Source organism: Amblyomma americanum, chromosome 7 (genome assembly GCF_052857255.1).
Source record: "Amblyomma americanum isolate KBUSLIRL-KWMA chromosome 7, ASM5285725v1, whole genome shotgun sequence".
In the NCBI taxonomy this organism is placed as follows: domain Eukaryota; kingdom Metazoa; phylum Arthropoda; class Arachnida; order Ixodida; family Ixodidae; genus Amblyomma; species Amblyomma americanum.
The window spans coordinates 56,398,760-56,422,921 of record NC_135503.1 but is presented as its reverse complement, the minus strand read 5'-3'; the positions used below and the strand labels follow the sequence as shown (position 1 = coordinate 56,422,921).

The 24,162-nt window shown below is 48.2% G+C and overlaps 1 protein-coding gene across 1 annotated transcript in view; it reads right to left on the bottom strand.

The window, feature by feature from the left end:
- LOC144097702 (putative glutamate receptor) overlaps positions 1-19,981 on the bottom strand; it is a 58,654-nt gene extending 38,673 nt beyond the window's left edge. Inside the window, exons 1-2 of the mRNA XM_077630347.1 lie at positions 19,653-19,981; positions 15,779-16,007 (exon numbers count right to left, since the gene is read on the bottom strand). Of these exons, the coding sequence (XP_077486473.1) occupies positions 15,779-16,007; positions 19,653-19,978 (555 nt within the window). The 5' untranslated portion in view covers positions 19,979-19,981. The remainder of the gene's footprint in view (positions 1-15,778; positions 16,008-19,652) is intronic.
- Between the last annotated feature and the right edge of the window lie 4,181 nt (positions 19,982-24,162).

Sequence of the window (24,162 nt, the reverse complement as noted above, 5' to 3'; positions counted from 1 at the left end):
GGCCCCGCTCGGTTGATGATGCCTCGAGATAGAGCATGTGCCCTCTCATTTCGCTCCAGTCCCTAGTGGCCAGGGATCCAAGCGATTTGGTGGTGCTTGGTGAAGGGCGTAGCGCCCATGAGCTGACTGACGTGCTTGGGAACTCGGCCTCTCAGGAAGTTTCAACATGCGTGTCACGAGTCTGTGATGACACGAGTGCTTTGGCCTTGGGACTCGTAATGCCTAATGGCCATGGCCACGGCGATGGTCTCCGCGGCCGCTGGTGTTTCGGCTCTTACAGAAGCAGTGAACAGAGTGGAGAAGCGGTGGTCCACTGCCGCCACTGCATACTTGTCATAGTCCGGATATGCTGCGACGTCAACATAAACCACGTTCGGGGAATTGGCTAGGCGTCAGCGTAGGTAGGATACTCGCGCTCGTCGTCTGCCTGTGTGAACGTCTTATCGGGGCCACGCTGATGTATTTCCTGTGCTGTTTTTGTAGGGAGGATTGAGCATCTAGTGCGCGGATGTCTGCAACTGTGCCACTCGGCGTAGGATAGCTCGTTCAGCTTGGGTGGTCTGAAGTCTTAGTGTTTGAGATGCACGGATGGCTTCTGTTAGTTCCGCAAAGGTTTTGAAGCTTCCTAGTGCGGTCAGACGCTCCGTCGAGGGCGGAGGAGATGGAAGAGAAGCGTGCAGTGAGATTGCAGAAGCGACGGAAGAACGACTCCGACCGAACGCAGCGTCAGCTGGTTAGTTGAAGTTCAAACTGAGACTCATCGTCGGAAGACTGACTTTCTGATTCGCCTCAGTGACTGTCTACGAGAGAGTTCCATCGCCGGTTCATCGATAATCCATTTGGGAGAGTGTGTGCGAAAGTCTGTGGCTCAAAAACGATCACAGCCGTAGCTGTTATGGTGGCGAAGTTAATGTCGTTTCGAAGAAAGCAAGGTGTTTAACAAATAAAAAAATGCCTTCTACGGTGTGTGTGTCAGTATGGCTATCTATGGAAACCGCCAGTAGCTCGACCACAAACGTAGCCAGGGAGATGCAGCTTTTCGCTTTCGACCAGGGTTAACCAGGGCTATACCACCAGCAATTATTTATCATGTGAGCGCCTTAGGAAGCTTAATGTAGGGCATACTTTGAGGCGTGAGCGGCTGCGATTAAGCCGCAAGAGCACCGCATGGGCAACGCAAGTTCCTCACATAAGGGTCAGGTTCGAACCCGGGTACTCTGGCTCAGTAGACGAGCGCCTTATAACCACTGAGCAACCATGGCGGGTCGTTGTTGCGTTTCGGAAAAAAAATGACTGGCGATTCCGCATTGCTAAGCATGAAATATTGTGTGAAAGCACGGTTTTGTTCAGGTGGACAACACCGCCACGTACCTCAAAACGCGTTTGTGGTGTCCACTGACCCAGGGAGCCAGTGATGCGCCTTTCATTCCGTCATAATTAACGGTCAGCGTTGTCAACGCCAATGAAACCAATGAACGACTACAACGTTGTTAGCGACAACGCATGCAGCGCTCATTTCTCTCTCTCACTAGCGCCATGCAGCTCAAAGCGTGTCTACTAACCCAGGGAGCCAGTGGGATTTTGCGGGGTAGAAGACTAATAGTGCTTTCGCACTAAAACATAGGTGCAGAAGAAACGTCACTTAATCCGCTCGGTCTTCGTCCGTTTTGAGCAGCTTGCCATCTGGAGCCCGGCTTGTAGTAGTAGGTAAACTTTTATAAAATCAGAGGAATCTTTCTTGAGGTTTGTGGGTGGGGTCGTCATTCCAGGGCTCCACAGGCTTGAGCTGTCAGACGGACCTGTTCGCTGGTCAGCATCGCCTCCCACCGCTCAAATGACGTGTGCTGCGTCTGTAAGTGGTTCGATTTCACCCCGCATCCCCACGAAATGTGGAAGAGTGTTGGGCGGGTCTGGCACCATTTACATGTGCCATTTACGAGGTGAAGTTTGTGGAGATGAGGGAAAGTGTTTGTTTGGATCTGACGCCAGGAGAAGAGTACTGGGTGTCTAATTTTTTGGCATCGGGCAAATGCTCTAACGCGCCCATTTCCGAGGACATGCGTGCTTAGGGAGTCCAGTCGAGTCGAAAAAAATTATCTGAACCCAGTAAGACGAGCGAAACCTCTTTTAAGCATCGTAATCCGATCTGACGCCTTTCCATGTCATGAAGATCATCAGATTCCGCTTTACGGCGACGCTACATCATGGAAGCACTGGTTCCGGCACGTCGCTAATCCATGACTTTGTGTGAAGATGAGCACGCGCCACAAGCTGTTATATAGCGAACGGCGCGTCACGTGATTTCCGGTAGTAGCGAGAGTGATTCAATAGTTGCGAGTCGATCGAGTGCCGTTGGCTCAACGCGCGCAGCTGTGGCGAGTCACGTGGCAAGTCGTCAGAGCCTGGTCTTTGATCCTCCTTGTTTAAGGTCAAATTTCAATGCCATATGACCTTCAGCTTTGTACGGTAGGAGTAGAGCCTTCGCTCCAAAACTTTACTATAGCAATGGAGTTCGGGACCTCCCAGGCGACCCGCCGCGGTCGCTCAGTGGTTAGGGCGTTCCACCATTGATCCGGAGTTCCCGGGTTCCAACCCGACCGCGGCGGCTGCGTTTTTATGGAGGAAAAACGCTAAGGCGCCCGTGTGCTGTGCGATGTCAGTGCACGTTAAAGATCCCCAGGTGGTCGAAATTATTCCGGAGCCCTCCACTACGGCACCTCTTTCTCTCTTCCTTCTTTCACTTCCTCCTTTATCCCTTCTCTTACGGCGTGGTTCAGGTGTCCAACGACATATGAGACAGATACTGCGCCATTTCTTTTCCCAAAAGAACCAATTATTATATACCTACCAGGCCTCCTGGGTCCCCGCACGACCCCACCACACTCAAGCGTTCATGCCGAACATGTCCATGACGCTGGCAGCCCGGCTGGCAGCGATATTCTGCCTTGCCTGGCCCCTGGAGTGTTGTCACGTCCCCCAGGATCAAACGATCTGAACGGGGGGCGTTCGAGAGGCATGTGCAAGGGAACGCCACGCGCTGAACTTTGTGGGTGGCTAAAGCAAGCCGTCGCGCCGCTCCGGAGAGCTACGTAGCGCCGAATCAACGTGACGCAACGGAACGCAACGAACTGATCTGTTCGCGCCGCTCGAAGGGAAGTTGATGAACACGACGATACCAAAACTCAGCGCAAGAGACTGACAATTTAGCGCGCGGGGTGTTGTGCTACGGTGATGGTGTAGTGCTTTAATGAAGTGGCCAGCGGAGGTGATCTGTTTCCGCTGGCCTGGGTTCGAGACGCGGATTGGCATAAATTTTATTTCAGTTTCTGATAACGTTTCTTGATGATGTAGGCACTGCCGATGACGTCATTAGGTCGCGTGAGGGCTTCTGTCCGTTTCTCGTGGACGGTCAATCAACGCCGGATTTCTGCCTGATCAGCGATATAATACTCTCGTATAAATAAATACGCTTCCATTGAATTTCACCAAAAATATATATCTCGGTTTCAACTTTATTGCTGTGTTCTCCGGCTGGTCTCTCTAAAAAGGCTTTATTCAGTTCTCACCCCACACGCTGGCTCAGTGGCTAAGGCGTCGGGCAGTTGCATCCAACTCCGCCTAATCGGTTAGGTGGCGCTGGTTGCGTTGATAAGGTGAAGCGCAAAAGCCTTCCGTGTACTGTGCGATGTTCGGCTAGCGTTAACAACCCCAGGTAGTCTAGATTAAAACTAAATCCTCCACTGCAGCGTCCCGCACAGCCCACGTGTTGCATCAGGACGTTAAACGCTACAATTCACAACTCACAACTCCCTATTCTTCAGTTCTCAGTTGTCTACGCAGTATCACTTACTGTGCAGTGCATTTCATAAGAAAACATATTTGGTGATGGTTGCCGGAAATACCTCTCGACAGCATGGTATGGAGGATTTACTGCCAAAGCAGCATACGGGCTATGAGAGACACCGTGGTAGACGGCTCCCTAATAACTTAAACCACATCGAGGTTCTCTAACGTGCACTGACATCACACATAACAAGGATGTATTTGAAATTTGCCTCCATTAAAATGCGGCCACCACGGCCTGGCAGTTACCCACACTCATTGGGCTAACAAAACTAACACTGTAGCCACTAAGGAGCCGCGGTTGGTATATTTAAATATGTATGCAGATGAGCTAAGCCTAACAGAAGTAACTAATGAATACTAATTTTCGAAAAAGAGAGGGCATGCAAGCTGCTTGTGCTGTTTGCTCACCTCTCTTTAGATCGTTGTACGGATAGAAGAATACGTACAATGCACATGTCACATTGCTTCGCGCTTTTTTTTAATGTGCGGTCCAAACGGGGCCGCAAAGAAAAAAATATACGTTATCTCACGCTTAGTGTCACTGATGGATATGTAAAGTAGAAACTCTTCTCGCAATGGCCTTAGTGGCACAGCCGCAAAGCTGATGACTGATTTATCGCAATGGCTTAAATTTCCCCCCTGGAGCGCGAACGAAAAACTACTGGGGATTATGCAGGGCCGCAGAGCGCCGATACAATCTCTGGATATCCCTACTGCAACAATCGACCTTACCCACTTAGCCGATTTGCGCAATTATACCCATGAGAACTAAATTTTTATGCGCGACTAAACCAAGAGGGAAATAGTTTATTTCGATCGCGTTGGCCGGACGAGCTAGAAACAAAAGCTTAAGCGCTGATAAGAGAACTACATAAAAAGAAGCCGACCTGTGAATTTTTTCGCTCTATATTTCAGGGCAAAAAAGTTCGCAAAGTGCTCATCATTCTTCTAAACTGACCCGGAAAATCACAATGGAACCGAGTTGGGTATTACGCTTGCAGCTGAAAAGTTATGCGTCATTGAAAAAACGCGTGGCGTATGTCCGAAGCAAACAGCTTTTAAAATAAAAGGTCTGATGGTCATCTTCAAGTCCCTTTCCTGCATTCCCTTCGTCCGTCGTGCAAAGCAAGGTCTGCAGTTCTTCTCACCTCCGGACAGTATTGGGTGTGCAGTGCTGGCCGCTACTCACGCATTTAAGCTCTGGATGCGAGGTTCTGGTCGTCTCATTGCTTTGCAAATCTGCCGCTGTGCCGCGAAATGAATGTCATTTTTCATTCGCTTCAGAGAAGCTGGAAACCTGCATGTAAAGTCTAGTGGGGAGAGTGAGGTGAAGGCGTAAAATATTTACTTCATTCTAGTGTGCTTGCTTAACACTTATTGAACGTAAACATTTTGTCAGAATTTCAGAGCCCGTGGGTTGGCTTCTAAGCCACGCCGTATAGCTCGTAATGCATCCTGAGTACTACAACCCCACTACAGACGATTAGAAGCAAAAACCCCTTACGCTTGAAACTTTTCATAAAGGTTATACCACCTACAATAGTGCCTGCTTGGCTGCAACTTCCAATTCCCTGTACAAAAGGCCGTCTGCCTTCATCGTGCGATGCACAGACAGGCTCTCTCCGCCTTCGCAAGATTTTCGGCACCACTTCTACTTCTTTGAACACTGCTGTTTCAGAGCGCATGAAAAGCTGCAGGAATGCCCAAGAGGTACAACACCACTTCGTGCGCAGATGCATCTGTTAGATTGAGCGCGTTTCCGAATAAGCGAGTATGCGTGTACCCAACAGAGCACCGTGAGTCCAAGCCGGTACTGGCATTAAAACCTGCGGCGTACGTCTATCCTACGAGGCGAGGTTGCTGCTGCGGTCTCGCGAGACTTCTCAGGAGATGGTCACACTTGTGGTGCGTCAAGTTGGTCGGCCTGCTAAATGTTGTTGTTGTTGTTGTTAGCCTATCAAAAGATGGCACATACCCACACTGGAAGATCGGCCTGCTAAATGCAAAGTACCATAACCACCGCCCTCTTCATTGCACTCCTCCGGCGTTTTGGCAGACAGGGCTACAAAACATGCCAAATCTCGCAGTAAAAAAGGACAGCAAAATAGAAAGACAGGGAAAAAAAAAGAAAACAGGTGCCGGCCTCCAGAATTCTGCCGCTTTCCCTTCCTTCTGGTAGGCCCTGCGTGACGCAGTCTAGTTTTACGATTAAATTGTTGATAATGTGCAAGAAGAACCAAGCAAGACGACAAGAAGAAGAAGAAGAAGAAGAAGAAGAAGAAGAAGAAGAAGAAGAAGAAGAAAAAGAAAAAGAAAAAGAAAAAGAAAAAGAAAAAGAAGAAGAAGAAGAAGAAGAAGAAGAAGAAGAAGAAGAAGAAGAAGAAGAATAAGAAGAAGAAGAAGAAGAAGAAGAAGAAGAAGAAGAAGAAGAAGAAGAAGAAGAAGAAGAAGAAGAAGAAGAAGAAGAAGAGCTGTTGTTCATTTACCTTGAGAGCGGATGAGAAAATTCATCGGATCGCGGGCAACACCGTGAAGCAACACCTCTGCACTTGCGAAGTAAACGCAGACTCCAGCTCCGAGGGCTGTCGCGGACATACTGCGGGTAAGCCGTGTCCTCCTACGCCGTGTATCCACAAGCTGTGAGTTTGGCGGCAGGAGATCCGTAACGAGAAAGCCTTCAGCGACTGCAGCCGGGGTCTGTGGCAGGTGCCGTCATCAGTGAAGAAATTCACATATCCAGGTTTCAGGAGCGCCATGAAAAAGAATAAGCAAATGAAGCTGAAAAAAGCTCCAAAAGCACCCAAGAATAACGCAATACCAGTGACCAGCCCGTCAAGTGCAAATAAAAACAGTCGGTTAAGCGCAAGTGAAATATCGTCAGCAGATGAAAGTAGAGACCTGGAAGACGCCGTCACTGGCAGCGAAGACACTGAAGACACCACGCAACGCGACGATGAGCTGCCGGCTCCCGATACCGGCGGTCCAGCCCCAGCGCAAGGAAAATTTAAGGCAAGCACTTCGCAAGGGCTGAGATTTATGGCTGAGGGGCTGAAAACGATAGCAGACGCTCTTGCAGGGGGTAAAGAAGGAAAAGACACTAAAGTGGCCCCTCCGATAAATCTTCAGCCTCTAGTTGACGCCTCAACTTGTAACGCAAACAAGGCGACCGGTTGCACATCCTTAGACAATGCGTGCGGCTGCACCTGTCGCTTATCTAAGACAAGTGATCCTGGTCGAGAAAATGATAGCCCCTGCGTTCACAACCGCCGTCAGGACTCAAAAGTGGTCATAACGCTCAAAGACTCGGAAGAACCCCCAGCTGACAGTGTGCCGCAAAGATGTGCATGCCTCCTAGCTGAAAATAACCGGGAGTTAAACGCGGAAGAACCTCTTGCAGGCAGAATGTCGCAAAAATATGCATACGCCCCAGCAGAAAATAACCGTGAGTTAAACATGGAAGCACCTCTTGCTGAGAGAACGCCGCAAAAATACGCGTGCGCTCCTGGCGAAGATAACCGGGAATTAATCTTGGATATTGTGGTGGATTCGCCCATATATCTGGAAGAAAATCTGGAATTCTCTCCGCGAAAGCGCCACGCTGTCAAAGGGAGTGCTGTAACACGGGAGTCAAAGAGACGTCCAAAGCTGACCACGTGTGCAACTAATACAGACAAACGCCCGGAAACCGGAAGTGCTATGTCTACGGCGCACGAGCATAAAAAGAGGGTGCCTGCGCAGAATGCAGAGAAGTCACGCAAGGAGCCTCAAATCGATGCAAAGGGGAGGGAAGATTACCCAGCTGTCACTGCTGTCGATACTGTAAAGTCAGCGACGCAGAAAGAACAGGCAGGCGGTGAAGACATAGCAGCTGTACCAGAACAACTCATCCCATTAGGTGACATATTTCAGAAGATCGAAGATTTACCCAGGCCACAAGGGGAGCATGGTGCAGCAGCACCCGATCAACGACCCGTTCCTGGGGACACCGACACCGAGGTGCGCTACAAAGCCATGGGCGGAGTCACCATGGCACTACTGCTCATGGCCCTCCTCGTCTTGGCAGTGGTGGTAGCCGAACTCTTTCTTTCGAACAAGGACTCCACTGATGGCAGCACCCCCAAGACGTCGCCTAAGACGCCTCTGGCGGCAAGATTTGGGAGCGAAAACCGGACCGCCCGCATCTTCGTCTTCATGTCCGAAGAGGAGTCAAGAGAGAGGGATGTCGCTATTCTCGATGTTAACGACGAGATATGAGTATTTTCTTTCCGGTGTGTGTTAGTTTTTCGCGCCAGTCTCATTAGAAAACAGTGAGTCATCTCAGCAACCAAGGTAGACAACTTTCGGCTCGTCATTCGTGAGTTGGGACTTGTAAGGCAGCCGGAGGCCTAGTGACTGTAGGGTTCAGCGAAGCACCATCTACTACTTTTCTGTAATAAGCACGAACTGTTGTGCACAGCCAGTGCTGGTGCTCACGCCACCGAATGTGACTGAACAGGCGTTCTTCTGAATATGCGAAGATACTTTTTTTGGCCAGCAGCGGTATATTTCACTAATATCCTAGAGTGATTAAAGATATCTGCTAATATACTTGCAGTGACATCACAATTGTGCGTCTATGTTACTGACTTTATTCTGCGGTGAACTTGCACTTCGGCACCACTCTGACATATAATACCTATCTATGTTATCGGTGAGTACGGGTAAGATGCAGCTGTTGTTTACTTTCTTCTTGAGGGATATTGGTAAACTTGCATTAATGATCTGAGAGAACCTGCCATATGCATGGCACCTGCTACGCTTGCCTCCTCTTGGAATCCACTCCGCTGCTCTTAATGATCAGCGGTTATCTTGCCTTCGCATTACATGCCCTGCCCAAGCCCATTTCTTCCTCTTGATTTCGACTAGGATGTCATTAACCCGCGTTTTTTTCCCTCACCGACCGCTTCCGGTCTCTTAACGTTACACCTACCATTTTTTCTTTCCATAGCTGCTAATTTTTGTGAACTGGATGGGAGTTAAAAATGTATTAGCCCTAGATATAACTAGTGAATGGCGAATGTTCCAGTTTGTTTTTCTGCTCATTCAGCATGAAAATCGCTGGTTGTTGCTTATCTGCTACTTGCGAAAATTCTACTCCTGGGTCTCATGGATTTTAAATTCTCTCCGAAGTGCTCGTCGATGGTCTACCGCTCCGCTTTCACTCTGGTCGTTTTGAAGCGCCACACAGCAGCGTGTGCTCTGTCGTTTATTTTTCACACATCCTGAGGACTAATGATAAACTTGCTTCGCCGAACAAGCACAAGGTTTTCGACAAACTCAACGTTCTCGGCACTGGTCACCGGGGACCAGACCACACCCCAGGCACGGCTATTCGATTAAACCAATAGTCGGATCTGGCTTTGAGGTGAACTGCGGCGAGGTCGGGATTCGAACAGCGGCCCTCTTGCAGGAGAGGCAGATGCTATACACCTATATACGTAATCACTGCATCGGGCTGCTTAGTCTCGTCAAAAGCGAAGATTCCAGGCAGGTAGTATATAGGAGCACCAGATCTGAAGCAAAGACGTCCAGTTAACACGTTCTGAAAGGCCGCGATCTATCACAGTGAAGACTCTCACTGTAATCTTCTTTCCTTAAGAAAGGAGGCTATCCTAACGGAAAGGAAGTTACAGCACGGGAGAGAGACTTACACAACACGAGTAAAGTAATATTCACTATGCGTATACAAATCACATCTTGGCTCACAACGATCGCTACATGCGTTTATGCCGTCCATTTTCATTGTGAAAGGCTACGTATAGCATATAAGGCTGGACCATTCAGCACTGCTTCGTCTGAGAAATGCAGACATGTAAGGCGGCTTTCAGCCGCTCAAACGGTGTCGAAGCCGGGCAATGCCTCTTAGATCATCGGAAGGATCGTCGAAGATGGTCTTGTTTTCAAGTGACTGCAGCGGCGGCCCAGACGCGTTTGCGGTCAAGGGCGGCAGGTCCAGCACCTGCAACAGGTGCGCCCTCTGCTCGGCGCTCTTGAACGCCACAGAGGCGATGGCGGCTGCGAGCGCCAGCGTCACGCAGAAGGCGGAACACGAACAGCACCACTTGCGCCGCAGCGCAGACCGGAGCCGAGCCGCACGACGCCGCGCTCGAATAGCCTGGAACGGGAAAAGGGTTGTTCAGCTTCGCAAAATTTGGACAATCGTTTTATTGCGAAGCAATACTACTTTAGGTCGCACTTCAGCCCGTTCCGTGGCGAGGCGGTGGTAGGCACCATTGACCTTTAGCGTGACCTCGCTGCGTGACGTCACACCACGTGACCTAGAGTGACGTCACACCAGCTGTGTAAAAACGGGGCCCCATCTCACGCCGTCGCGAGGCGAGGCGGTAGCCACCAACGGCGGCCTAACTCCCGCTCCTCTCACCAGGGGCGCTACGGTCGGTGTGACGTCACACCAGCTGTGTAAAAACGGGGCCCCATCTCACGCCGTCGCGAGGCGAGGCGGTAGCCACCAACGGCGGCCTAACTCCCGCCCCTCTCACCAGGGGCGCTACGGTCAGAGTGACGTCACACCAGCTGTATAAAACAGCTCCACTCCTTTCGCCAAGGCAGTCATACAGCCAGATGTTACAATGGTGCCTACGAATAAGGCAGCTCGGCAGAATGCAAAGAGGAAGCATCAGCGAGCTACGGACACTATTGCTTCGCAATCACCAGGCTTAACCAAGCTAAGCCACGGCCGTTTTTTTTTTAGGTTGCGTGGCGGCCACTGTAGGCCTCAAGGCGCGGAACATCCAAAATTATATTGGGACATTTTATTATTTGCTACAAAGCAGCGGCTTTCTATGACCACTGAAACCTGCAGGTGCGGAGAAATGAACCATTTCGCAAGTCAGAAAGGTTAAAACTGCGAAAAATACCATTCTCTGCATTTGCATTGCTTACATCAGGTGAAAGAATATCTTAACTTCAAACCCACGCTACCTTCTCCACATCCGGGCTTTGTAATTATTCGTACGTTGCTTGTAAATGTGAGAAAACCAGAGAGTGCATTGAGCTTATGCGAAAACATGACGATAGTGATGAAGCACTCTTCCTATGCGCTGCAAAATCTGATTTGCGCTAGTAGGACGTTCTTGCAGGCAAGTTGGTTCATAGTTCCAGAAATGTTAAAACTGCACAAAAAACGAGGACATATGCAAGGATGAACGCGTGCTTTGTGCGCCCGTGGTGTTTTGTATGGTCATCGTTGCCTATGCCCTCGTCTTTTGCGCAGTTTATATATATATATATATATATATATATATATATATATATATATATATATATATATATATATATATATATATATATATATATATATATATATATATATATATATATATCCAGGTAGTCCAGTAATGATCGATTACGGAATTTGAATTTTTTTTTTCGTCGCTCTCTTGAAAAAGTAACGCGCGAAACATCTCCGCAATAACGGTGGTAGCAAACTTCGTGGTTTGTGGAGGCTCAAAGGCACCCATAGCGGCGGAAATAACGCGGTAATGCCGTTAGCATCGACATGTATAATTTTTCTGCGTTTGTAGCCGGGTGGGCACGTCCCTGCAGCCATGATTCGCGCATTGGTCGACCACCTTGTTTGGAGGGCATGGCTATTTTTAAAAAAATAAGCACATCTACCTATACGCGACGAAATGCGGTAAGAATTGTCTCAAGCTGCACTCAGACGTGCACGGCTGGCGCCTACCTGCCGCTCGTCGAAGCCCTGACGCGGCGTAGAGTTCGACGAGACGGCTGTTCCTCCTGCGATTGTTGCGGATTGTGCCGCGGTCGGTTGGCGTACGGAAGCCGACGCTGTTGAAAGATGGTGGCCACCGCGGGCCTTGGATCGGTCTTCACGGCCAGTGGAACTCCCGCTTGTTGCTGATGACCGAGAGTTGGTGTCTTCAGTCTTCGCTTGCTAGATACAAGGACGCAGAATCCATCGCGATATTGAGATCTCTCGACATTAGGACTGTAAGACGCTTAGATGCAGCACGGCACAAGCATGTCAAACAGCTGCTGCCCGAGTTCTGTGATGTATGAAATTCTGCGTGCTTTGAGTTGAGCGCGTAATCTGTTAAACATGCTTTCTTGGCAGCGATTTTAATTGTATTGCTGTGTTTACTAAACAAATGATAAATTATTTGCTGCCGAAAATGTTTGACTGTGGACCAGAAGTTGAAGTGTGCTAGTGGCCCAGCGTCTTGTTTGAGGCGTCCTTACTTTGGATGAACTGAATTGGAAACAAAACTAGAATTTATTTATACGTAGGTAATTTGATTCTTCGAGTCGAGGGCGACTTGGTGCACTCATTGGAAAAACAGGCCGAATGCTGAAGGCCTTACGTAAAGAACAACGTAATACACAACGATTTACCAAAAAAAACAGTTGCAGAGATGGTCGTCAACTATCCTTCGTTGATCTATAGGCGACCGCTCAACGAGAACATTGCAAGCCCGATACAGAGCTATAGAGCCTGACGTGCCTTGCACGCCTTTCCGGCGATGTTGTTCTGTCCGCGGTGGATCTGTACGATCGCCTGAAGCCGAGAACTCTCGGAAAAAGCGTGGTAAGATCATGAAGCATCCTCGCACACCTTCTTTTAAAACCAAACAACACCACGAACAAAGTTTGCAGTAATGTCACTTTCTTCGGATGCCTTCTTAATTCGCAAAGTCACTTCGAGACCTCAAACAATCGCAGTCTCTGACGCAGACATAATGGTTTTCCTTAGAGTGGCTTGAGATTCCAGATTAATGAAGGTTTTCTTCTCTTAACATGTCGTTCTTTTCTCTGACCATTGCGCTTTCAGGAAGCAAACGAGGACCCGCCGCGGTGGCTCAGAGGTTATAGGGCGCTCGGCTACTGATCCGGAGTTCCCGGGTTCAAACCCGACCGCGGCGGCTGCGTTTTTATGGAGGAAAAACGCTAAGGCGCCCGTGTGCTGTGCGATGTCAGTGCACGTTAAAGATCCCTAGGTGGTCGAAATTATTCCGGAGCCCTCCACTACGGCACCTATTCTTCCTTTCTTCTTTCACTCCCTCCTTTATCCCTTCCCTCACGGCGCGGTTCAGGTGTCCAACGATATATGCGACAGATAATGCGCCATTTCCTTTCCCCAAAAACCAATTATTATTATTATTATTATTATTATTATTATTATTATTATTAAGCCCTCCACTACGGCAACTTTCTTCATTTCTTCTTTCATTACCTCCTTTATCTTTTCCCTTGGCGCGGTTCAGGTGTCCGCCGATGTATGAGACAGATACTGCGCCATTTCCTTTCCTCAAAAAAACAATTACCATTATTATTAAGCAAACGAGGCCATTGGCAAGCAGCTAGCGCAGCCGGCGCCTCGCGAACGCCGGAAAACGGGGGCTCGGACGCCGTCCTAGCGCGACGCATCCCCGCCAGGAGCCACCTATGCTTCCACTGGTACCCAACGTGTCCAAAAAAGAAAAAAAAAGCAATACGCTTAGGCAATTAGCGCACCGAATCTCACTTGCACGCTGAATGTTTCATTCGCAATGGCCGGCACTGCAATCTCATGCTGTCTTGATATGTGTTTTCAAAGCACGGTTAGTGGCCTTCTACGGTACGCGATATTAACACCACAACATTGCATTTCACATAATGCGATTTCGGTTCCTACGTTAGTCACAGAAGTTGATGATTGGTCTAGAGGCCAGTAATGTCAAAAGGTCACGTGAGGTTGTGACGTCATCATAACCGGCCTACCATGGCAGGTGGCAACCTGTCCACGGGCGCACTTAACATCATGAGATTCCGCGTCCTGCGTTAGTCAGAAATGCAGCTGATTGGTCGATGGGGCGATGACGTCACATGGTCACGTGACGACGGCGCGTGAATTCAAAACTTAAAAGCGAGGGGGAGCTCGCAACCGGGAAAGGATCGCGAGAAAGCAGATTGGAACAGATTCTCGGCGAACACATTCAGCGCATGATTATGTCTGTGCAAATAAATATGTGACAGTGACAACATTGTGTATGTGGTGAAAGAATTGACATAGAAAAATAAACATGTAGCTGCATAGTTGCTTTTAATGCAGTCGCATTCCACTTTTTAAAGTGACATGAGCGCTTCATAATTTCACCGGGTGCCATGATGACCCAAGAGAGACATAGATATGTGCGTAGACCCGTTAGTTATCGATTATGATCCAGTCAGAGAAAAAATCCTAAAATTTCAGATTCCTCTAAAGGACATGCCTAGACTGCCTATAAAAAAATTAACCCACCCCGATAGCTGATTGTGCTATTTCAGTCGGGTCCTGATACCTCCATGTCATCACTCTACAGTGTTTTCACGATATCAGATGCACTAATTTGGACCCATTTCTTAAAGAAAATGTAGTGTAAAAAATTCAGCCCATTTTAGAGATTTTTAGAACGCTGATGCGCGCAAAAAGAAGCAAAACGAATTAACCTATGTTCCGGAGCCACACCAGCCGCTTACATGAAACGCAGGGCCGGTCGTCTTAAAAGCTGTTTTCTGCGTTCATTTCGCATGACTGGCTTAAAACAATTCGGAATGAACTGCCGCAAATTGTTCAAAATACAAGCTTCAGCCAGTTGCGGCACAAACCATCCCAGCTGTAAAGGAAGCCAACAACCTGCAGGTTGCGTAGGCTTATGCGTACAGCATGATTGCGGGAGGAGGTTAGCGATGTTACGATTGCACGTTATATAGGGAATGTTTCACCTAAAGCTCTTGTAAGCTTTAAAGACAGGCTTTTTGAGTGAGAGGAGCCCTCTCATTGGCATAACATTGCCAGTGGTGGTGTGCTTCGTAAAAAACTTCGTAATAAAAAGGTTGACTATGCACTGAATAGTTAAGTTTTTACGTATTCCTCTTAAGCTTCTCGGTTATTGAGAGGTACAGCAATAGATCAAAATAAACACTTCAATATTATTTAACCAGCCTGCTAGGTAAGTGATGTTACCTGTTCTTAATCCATACAAACGCTGACAATGCTATGCCGCAGAGGTTGCTAACTCAAACACGTTTTTTTTATATTTCTTGCAGCCTTAGGTTAAACAACCTGCACATTTGTTAGAAGCAAACAAATAGAATGTTTATATTTTATGGTTGTATGCCTCAGGCCAGCGGTTCAGCCTGTACACCCCGTGACAGCTTTTTCTGGCAGTGGTGTGGAAGCTAAGGAGGTGAAACAGGCCTTCTCTTCCTATGCGGCAAAACTACAACCCTTTTGCAGTTAATAGTTTACTCTTAAACAAATGTACATTGTTAATCCTCCTTACTTAAAGGATATTTCCAGTGGGACTGCAATTTTAAACTTTGGAAAGGCCGGGGAAAAAAGTTGTACTGATTGCAACAAATTTGGTAGGCACGTCTTGCCTCCGACCTGACGCGTGCGTCATTCGACCTGATGCTAGAACGGGCATTCGTTCTCTTCAAGAAAGGCTAAATCATTCATATCCGCAATGGCCCGTAAGGATTCGCAGTAGGATGACCACTAAAAGACCAAAAGGACCGTGGAGGTGTGGAAACTGCCTTCGGTAAATTAGAAACGCTTATCTTGATAAAATACATGACGCAGAACATGTCAGCTATCACTCATAAGAATATTGTGGTTGCTCTTAGCTCACAATATGTGTGGCATCTGAGAAGTTACTCGTGTAACATATAGGAGGGTACGAGCCAGGGCACAATTTATTAGCAACCTTGCATCTAAGATCTACGTAAATCAACTTCAGCGAATTAAACTGATGAACAAAACTGGACCCACCTAATTCAAATCTTGTCCAGTTTCTTGTGTGCCACGGGTGAGGTATTATTGTAACTTACGATCGCCAAATTTTCCATGATTCAATCGGAAATAGCAAGGCAAAGCGAGCGCTCAACTCACACCAGGTTCGCGGGTTCCAGTAATGCCGTGGCTTCCTTGCATGCTTCCTTGCTGCTGCGTTTCCGCCGCACGGCTTTTGGTGGCAGTGTCCCTGTGGCTTCTTTTGGCTGCTGGTGCCCGATGCGCGCTCTTAAGAATGCTTGTAGCCCCCCCTGGTGCCTGCGGCTCTCCAGAGTGTCCAGACGCCGCACCCCTTTTCTGTTGCCTCGAAGTAGACTGACTTGCCCCCCTGCAATGCCGTAGAGACATGGAACAACAAAGCACACTATAAGCAAAATTCCAAAGAATGCTTTCCTGCAATGTAAATAGATGCGTAAACAGCAGGTCACAGAAACATGATTACAATATTAATAAAGTGAATGTAAATACATGATTAAAAAGCAGATTAAAGGAACATGATTACAATATTAATAAAGTTGACCAGGGCAAATTTAGCCTGCATTGGCGTCAATGCGGGACTCAGTGTAGGTGACGGACCAGCTCTAAGCCATGCATGCCTGTGTTTGAGCAAAGTGAGATTACCGCAAGTCACAAGAGTCAGCTGGCTAGAGAGATCATAGAGACGATGATGATTCCACGCGCAGGGTACAAGTGTGTGAGTGGCATCCCTGGCACCGTCAAGAGAAGAGCTCATGTGTTTACGTAGCTAGTGGTCACCAAAGAGCTGAGCAGTTTCACAGGGTGTCAATCTTGATTGTTTTTTTTTTAATTTTCTTGCTGGCGCTTCTGGTATGTAAATGCGCATACCTAAAATAGGCAAGAATTAAACAGTTGTAATTCATTGCTATTTGTTGTTGTTTGTGACTATTTATTAATATAAATCACCATGGAAGGAAAAGATGCTGCTAGCCGCGGCATCTGCTCGTTTCGTAATTTTGGTGTTCCGCCTTGCTCTCGCCCTTGACCGCAGGCATGTAAAAGGCACAGCATGTAAAGGCATTTAACAAAATGGTATTAACGGGTAGTTGAAGGTTCTGGAGCTACACATGGACTACCAACGATGGCGTAGTGGACGCCTGCACCTTAATTCAGACTACCTGGGGTATTTTTACTGTACACTGAAGCCTTCGCCTTCATTGCAACGCGTCCACCTCACGCGGGGGTCAGCGCAGCAGACGGGCCCGGCATCCGAACGGGAAAGCCACTGGGAGACCACGGAGGTTTATTCTAAGAAATGGCAAAAGACCATCCCTAGCATTTTGCAGTCGAGTGGGTCTGTGTCAGCTGAAAACTGTCATTCGATTTCGGAAGTAAATAAAAAACCTGGCGCAGCAATGCTGAATACCGCATAACATATCTGAAGCCCAGAGGAGGCATGAACTTTATTAGTCTTTTCTGTCGTCGTTAGCCCACTTTCGCCCCAGGTGGCCTCCATGCATGAAGGGGCGACCTCAAGGATCCCATCTGCGATGTTGGCTTGATTAAACTAAAAGTCGAGCAAATACGAGCTAAAGCCGAGACACCGCCGCGCTGGCTCAGTGATGATGGTGCTCGGCTGCTAACCCGAAAGACGGGGGTTCGATCGCGGCCGATGTGATCGAATTTGGGTGGAAGCGAAATTCTAGAGGCCCGCGTACTGTGCGATGTCAGTGCGCGTTAAAGAACCCCAGGTGGACGAAATTTCCGGAGCCCTTCACTACGGCGCCCCTCGTAGCCTGAGTCATTTTGGGACGTTAATCACTAATAAACCTAAAGCCTAGAAGTGCGGGCACCGCTGAGCAGTCATTACAATAGACTGATAGCGATGAGAAAATCGAATGAACGACTGACCAGAACGCTTTCTTTATGCTATATATAAGGCCAACGCCGGTGCACATGCTGATATCGCATCTACATCAGACCAAACTCTCTTCAGACAAGCATTGTTCACGGTTTTTTTGGGATGCCACCAGAGTTCTTATTATTGCTTTTTTTCTTTTGCCGCTTTCTTATTATTATTTGCGTCTTCGTGGCTTGGCTTTGTATTTTTATTTCACTTACATTTCTTTTTCTCGCTTTCTGACATATCACCCTAGCCATTCTTTCGAATTTTTGTAATGTATAACTTGCCGCTTTTATGTTGTACATTGCTTCTCATAACCCGCTCCCCTCTGCGTTGCTTCAGCGATTGAGGATATGCGAAACGAAGAAATAAACAGAACTGTTACGACTCTTCCGCGTACTTTGTGACCTATTTCACGTAAACTATTTCATCGTTACGAGAAATGCGTTGAAGCCGTTTAAGTATGGCACATTTTCTTACATGGTCGACAAACAGATGAAAAAAACATTTAAGATGGCAGGTTTCGCAAAAAGTGCCCGAGCAGTCACATTTTATCGATTGTTAGAAAGAAAAAAAAACATGACAGCTCTCACACCCTTCAAGCACCTATGACGCGCCAAGGCAAGGCCTATGAAGTCAGTCGCTACTAGCACGCGCGAGCCATCACATTCTGCATGACATGCCTCTGTATTTCTTGCGCTAGTTCCATAAATAATATAGTACATTTTCATACATTGCTCCTCTTGCAGAGCTCGCGTTTTGAAGGGTATATTGTGCAGTTTGAGGTTTTTGTCATGTTACGATGAAAATAAACTAAACCACGGAGCTGAAAACTGACTGAAAAGGCAGCCATCGATGGCTGTTTCGTATACAGGGTAGGGAAAAGAGTGTTACTTTTATGCTTATTTTTGGAACCCCTGGCAACTTTTATTCGGACCCTATTCACGTGCTTTCACGGTTCATCAATTAATGTTTTGGTTTATACGGGGCACTTTGTTCTTAAAGAGAAAAGTGCACATGCGCCCTTAAGAGGGAGAAAAATAATCCATATTCCGGACATTTATTGGTTGGTTTTTTTGGAGGGGGAAATGGCGTAGTATCTGTCTCATATATCTTTGGACACCTGAACCGCGCCCTAAGGGAAGGGATAAAGGAGGGAGTGAAAGAAGAAAGGAAGAGGTGCCGTAGTGGAGGGCTCCGGAATAATTTCGACCACCTGGGGATCTTTAACGTGCACTGACATCGCACAGCACACGGGCGCCTTAGCGTTTTTCCTCCATAAACACGCAGCCGCCGCGGTCGGGTTCGAAAGAATTGTTTTCTGTTATAGGTATAAAACAAAAGGTGAAAACTGATGGCTTTCACGGCTGCACAAGGTGTAAAAATTTGGTTTCTGAGGAAAGGAAATGGCGCAATATCTGTCTCACATCTCGGTGGACCCCTGAGCCGCGCCGCAATGGAAGCGATAGAGGAGGGAGCGAAAGAAGAAAGGAAGAAAGAGGTGCCGCAGTGGAGGGCTTCGAAATAATTTCGATCACCTGGGGATCTTTAACGTGCACTGACATCGCATAGCACACAGGCACCTTTGCGTTTCGCCTCTATCGAAACGCAGCCGCCGTGATCGGGTTCGACTCCGGGAACTCCGGCTCAGTAGCCGAGCGCCTAACCACTGAGCCACCGCGGCAGATAACCGGAGTATACCTTGCCGTTTCTGTTTTCTGCTGATATATCGCTCGTGACGCTGTGATTCCTCACTACCAATCTCCCTACATCTACTACAGGGCGAAACCCTCCCATATATCCTTGCAATTAACCCTGTCCTGTTCCAGTTGGGGCTGTGTAATCCCCGCAAACTCATCCGCCCCGTCACTCAATGAACCCCCTGCTAGCTTGTCCTCTCTGTGGATCCAGAAAGCTATACCACACAATTGTCAATGACGCCACGTGGAAAGCAGCCTCCTTGACTCATAGGAGCCAAGAATTTCACGTCTTGTAGTCCTCAGCGCATCATTTAGTACATGCGTTTGCCTACATGCAGATGTCACCTGATGTGAACTGCCCTGGACTCCGGGTGAGCCCACACGAATACGCGTGCAACAGTCGTTCACTCACGGCAGTGTCGTGGTCCTTCCCGTTGCATTTTTGGCATCTTTGTCGCTTGATACCGAAGGGGAAGTTGCGCCTTCGTTGGTTCGAGCTTCCCCACTGTGTCGGTGCGCCTCGGCCATTGAATCCGGGCTGGCAGGCGGACCTCTGCGCGGCGCGCCATTTGACGCTGTGGCTTGAGGTGGTCCGCACTCCGACGTACCGAAGCCTGCGCTGAGCTGGAACTGAGAGTGAGCCGTGTCTGCATTGGGCGCCTCCGAGCGTACAAGTTGAGCTTCCACGTCATCCTCGTTGGCAGGGCTTCCTTGCGGATAACAAAGATACTGGCCCATTCCTCTTCTTCTTTCTCTTCATGGGCCAGAAAATGAGTGGAATGTACACACGAATTGTGTACTGAAACAACGTTAAAGAACTTCATGTCTTCTATCACTGCCTCCACATCAATTTCGTTAGCCAATCGGTCGCTGCGTTTTGGCGTTACGGAATTTCTCGCAAGCACCCTCAGGCTCCCCCTCCTTTGTTTACTTTGTGTTGCTAAGAAATCCATCTTCCTGTCCTCTATCATGGACTGCATGTCCTAATGGTGTTTGAGCCATGCTGCGACCTTCTAACAACTAGTTTTCTAATATTTTAATCACTTATCATTCCGCAGCTTCGCGTGTGACGTCACGACCCTCTCAACCAATCCGGCTTCTCCGCACACACCCGCGACGACGCCAACTACGCCGAGTTACTTATCTTTATAACGTTATTATTCGCGCTCCATCCATCTGCACATCACACATGAATGCTCTTCAGTATGCGGTGGTAAACACACGAGAATGGTAGGAACAACTTGTTTTGAGCAATTTGACAGCAACTTTCTGCTGCGCGTTTGCAGTTTTGCCTATTTTTTTCTCAGCTTCGTGCCCGTTAAAAGTCTCCAATGACTTCACATTCTCGTAAGGCATGTGGTTGAAAGTCCGAACTAAATGCAGTGGACAGTAACACGTACGATCATTCATGGCAACACCATTTACCTAAAAAGTTGCGCACAAATGCTTTAATTGACGGTAACATATACGTTCTCACAAAACACGCTTGTATAGTCATTCAAGCTTAGTGATCCCGCTTCACGTTTCAGGCAACTTTCTGTGAGAACACTTTATATCAGGTCCGATAAACAATAACTTGCTGCATTATTAGTACACAAAAATGTATACTGAACTGTTCGCATTCACAAAGGATAAGACACAAAAACAGAGTAAAAATATAGATTACTAATGTCTCCAACGTCGCAACGGCGTTTTCGGCTATAGTAACTATTCATATTTCTATCCTAATTAATATCCAAAGTAAGAATGTCTATTTCGGTCTCATCTTCTGGAAGCATTAACTGACCGCGGTTACTTTCGCTTTTGTTCCATTCCGGAAATATCAGCGCTTTGGTTCCACCCTCTTCTTGGTTCTCCTCTTCCTTGTGAAGTAGGTGACCGACCGTGACCGTGAAGATGACGACCGCAGCTAAGAAGAGAAGCGTCGCAGTGAGCCCAACCGGCGTCTTATAGCGGAAGACCAATTCCGTGTTTTCTGTCGGCGCAGTCGGTTGCACAGCCTCCTGAACATCACCAGAATCGACAGAACTCGATGCCTGTCTCGGAAGGTCAGGAATTTTTTCGATGACATCCGGGGCCAGCGAAGGAAGATCCGCGATTTCTTGAGTGTCAGTAGCCGCAGTTCCTTCCGGGTCTTCTCCTCCCGTGCCGGCGGCAACAGGCTGCTGAGTGTCCGATACATCGAGGTTAAGTTGTTCATCAATAGGGTCTTGCACACCTTCGATGACGTCTGGTTTGCCTTCAGTGAGATATTCGGTCTTGACTTCGCAGACTACCTGTTGCTCGCAACCGACTCCTTTGTCCTCCACTTCGTTCTCGATTATGCTTCCCTCAGTTTGTAGTTCAACAAGGTCGCTGTCTACAGGGATCGTGGATGGAGGGCATGTGGTCAACGCCTCCCCCGAAACATTGCCGATAGATTCTGCATCCGCTGTCTGTGCTTCTTGGTTGTCGGGAGGATCGCGCACAAACAGGGCGGCATACTTTGCGGTCTCATCATGCGTTTTCATCAATACACTGTCATCCCCCATGTTGGGAACGTCCGCATCACGCTGTTCTTCCACCATTAGCTCCGGAACAGGCTTTTCGCTCGACGGATGCAAGGTTTCATCCTGGAGAAGCTTATCTGGAACCACCTCCTCGGACTTTTCGCGCATTTCGGCTTCCAGGACTTCCGAGGGCGATCTTTGGTCTGAGGCGATGTCGTCGAGGAAGTTGTTCGTGTTTGCGGAATCCCTGCTGCCTTCCATTTGCCGTCGCAGCTGCCAGAATGGCGGGTTCGTTCTTTTTGCCGATCTGTGTGCAGAGTCCCCAGCCCTTACCGAGCAGTCCTTTTCGGAACAGTTGCTGAGCGCACGCGACCAAGATATCCTTCTTCGTGTCTGTGACTGCTATAGCTCTTTCGACGTCTCTCTATGGCCCGTGGTCTCGATTACAAAGTTTGTTACCTGGATTAGTTAGCGGCAGCACCCGCGCAGCAAGCGCTCACCGTGATGTTTGAATGAACAGCTGCAGATCACTGCGAACCTTACGCAGAGGAGACTGATGCCGGCTTGCCGTAGTGCGTACGTAGCGTCATCAGAAGGCTCTAAAGCCTACCCTCAATCTTCTATCGTGAAATTTCGCCGACGGCAGAAGGGCATATGAGTTGCTTGTTCCGTGTTGCACGACTCCAGTGCTATTAGACTAAGCTGCTGGCGGCGCAGTATTTTCTGTGGTGGAAGGCTGTGTCTTCGCTCTGGAGCCTCTTCTTCTTTACCTCAGTAAACATGGCACATACCCACGCGGTGGGATTGGCCAAGTTACGGTGGTGAATGCCAAGGGTGTATTTGCGAGGGTAAAAAAAGGCGCGAGGCGGCGAAGTAGAATAGTAGAATGAGTGAAGCTAGAAAAAAAATTATGTAAATTGTAGAAAAATTCAAATTAATTCATAAAATTTGAGTTACCAGGAATAGAATAAAATATTTCATTGCTCGCTTTATTATCTGTAGGTGTTGCTGGAGGACACGGGTGGCGCATGGAAATATGGCGCAACATAACGTAGCGGCGATTCTGCAGCTCCTCACTTTCCCGAAAGGGTTCGATAGTGTTATTTTTCCAGTAAAGTTATGTTTTTTTCTTGGAAGAAAATTTTCGCCACCAGTCCGTGCTGGTGGGTTAACCAACAAAGCGAACAACACAGCGCTTCCTTCTTTCCTTTTGACAAAAAAAGGTTCCTGTTTCCAACAATTAGCCGTCAGTGTCTTGGCCTCTCCCCCGTAGTGGGTATATGCCAGCTTTATTTGAGGCCGACCAACCAACCAACCAACCTACCAGCCCACAGGTGTCGTTGAATTAATGCGTCTGATATTGAAAGTATTATGAAAGTTGAAGTGGCTCGCTTTGACAGAGGAACATGTCGCTCTTCTCGTGAAAAAGCCAGGTCCGACTTCCGAAAAGGAAGCCGCCAGCTTTGAAGCACCTCCATTTAGCTCGATCTTATACGGTTACGAATTTGAATGAGGCGGCCGCGATTAGATAGAGGCGAAGCGCAGAAGACGCCCGTGTGCTGTGCGATGTCAGTGCACGTTAAATATTCCCAGGAGGTCGAAATTACTCCACATCCCTAAACTGTGGCCATATCTTTCTTCTTTCACTCCTAGCTTCCTCCCTTCCCTTACGCGCAGTTCATGGCAGTGCCATCGCTTGCGGAAGCAGCGAAGAAAAACAGCCATTATCGTGTAGAATATATTCATATAAATCACGCAGGCACATTCAAGCAAAGCAGAGGGGCCATGCCTCACACTTGAGCAGTGTTCGTTGAAAAGCGGCCATTTCTTACAGAAATTAGGAATGGTTGTTAATGCAATCTTTGTTTTGAAAAGTGCAGTCTCCAGTCCATCAAGTCGATAAAATACACGGAAAAGGACACCCTCAGGAGAGTCACTTATGGTGTCCTAATTAACATCTAAGGTGAGAATGCCCCTTTCTGTCTCCTCTTCTGGAATCAGCAGAGCGCGGCTGCTTTCGCTGAGGTTCCAATCCTGAAATATCAGCGCCTTGGTGCCTTCCCCTTCTATGCTCGAGCCCTTGTACAGCACGTGGCCGACCGTAACCGAAAAGACGACCACCGCCGCCAAGAAGAGAAGAGTAACGGTTAGCCCTACTGGCGTTTTATAACGGAAGATCAACTCAGTGTTCCCAGTCGATGAAGACGATTGCACAACCTCCCGACCACCAGCAGATGCGGCAGCACTGGATACCTCCCTCGGAAGGTCGCCAATTTTTTCGATGACATCTGCCGGCAGTGAAGCATGGTCCACGGTGTCCCGAGCATCATTTGCCGCCGTCCCTTCAGGAGCGTCTCCACCCGCGCCTGTGACGGCAGCGCGCTGCTGATCTTCGGGTGCGTCAAAGTCCGGCTGCTCTTCATCGAGGATATT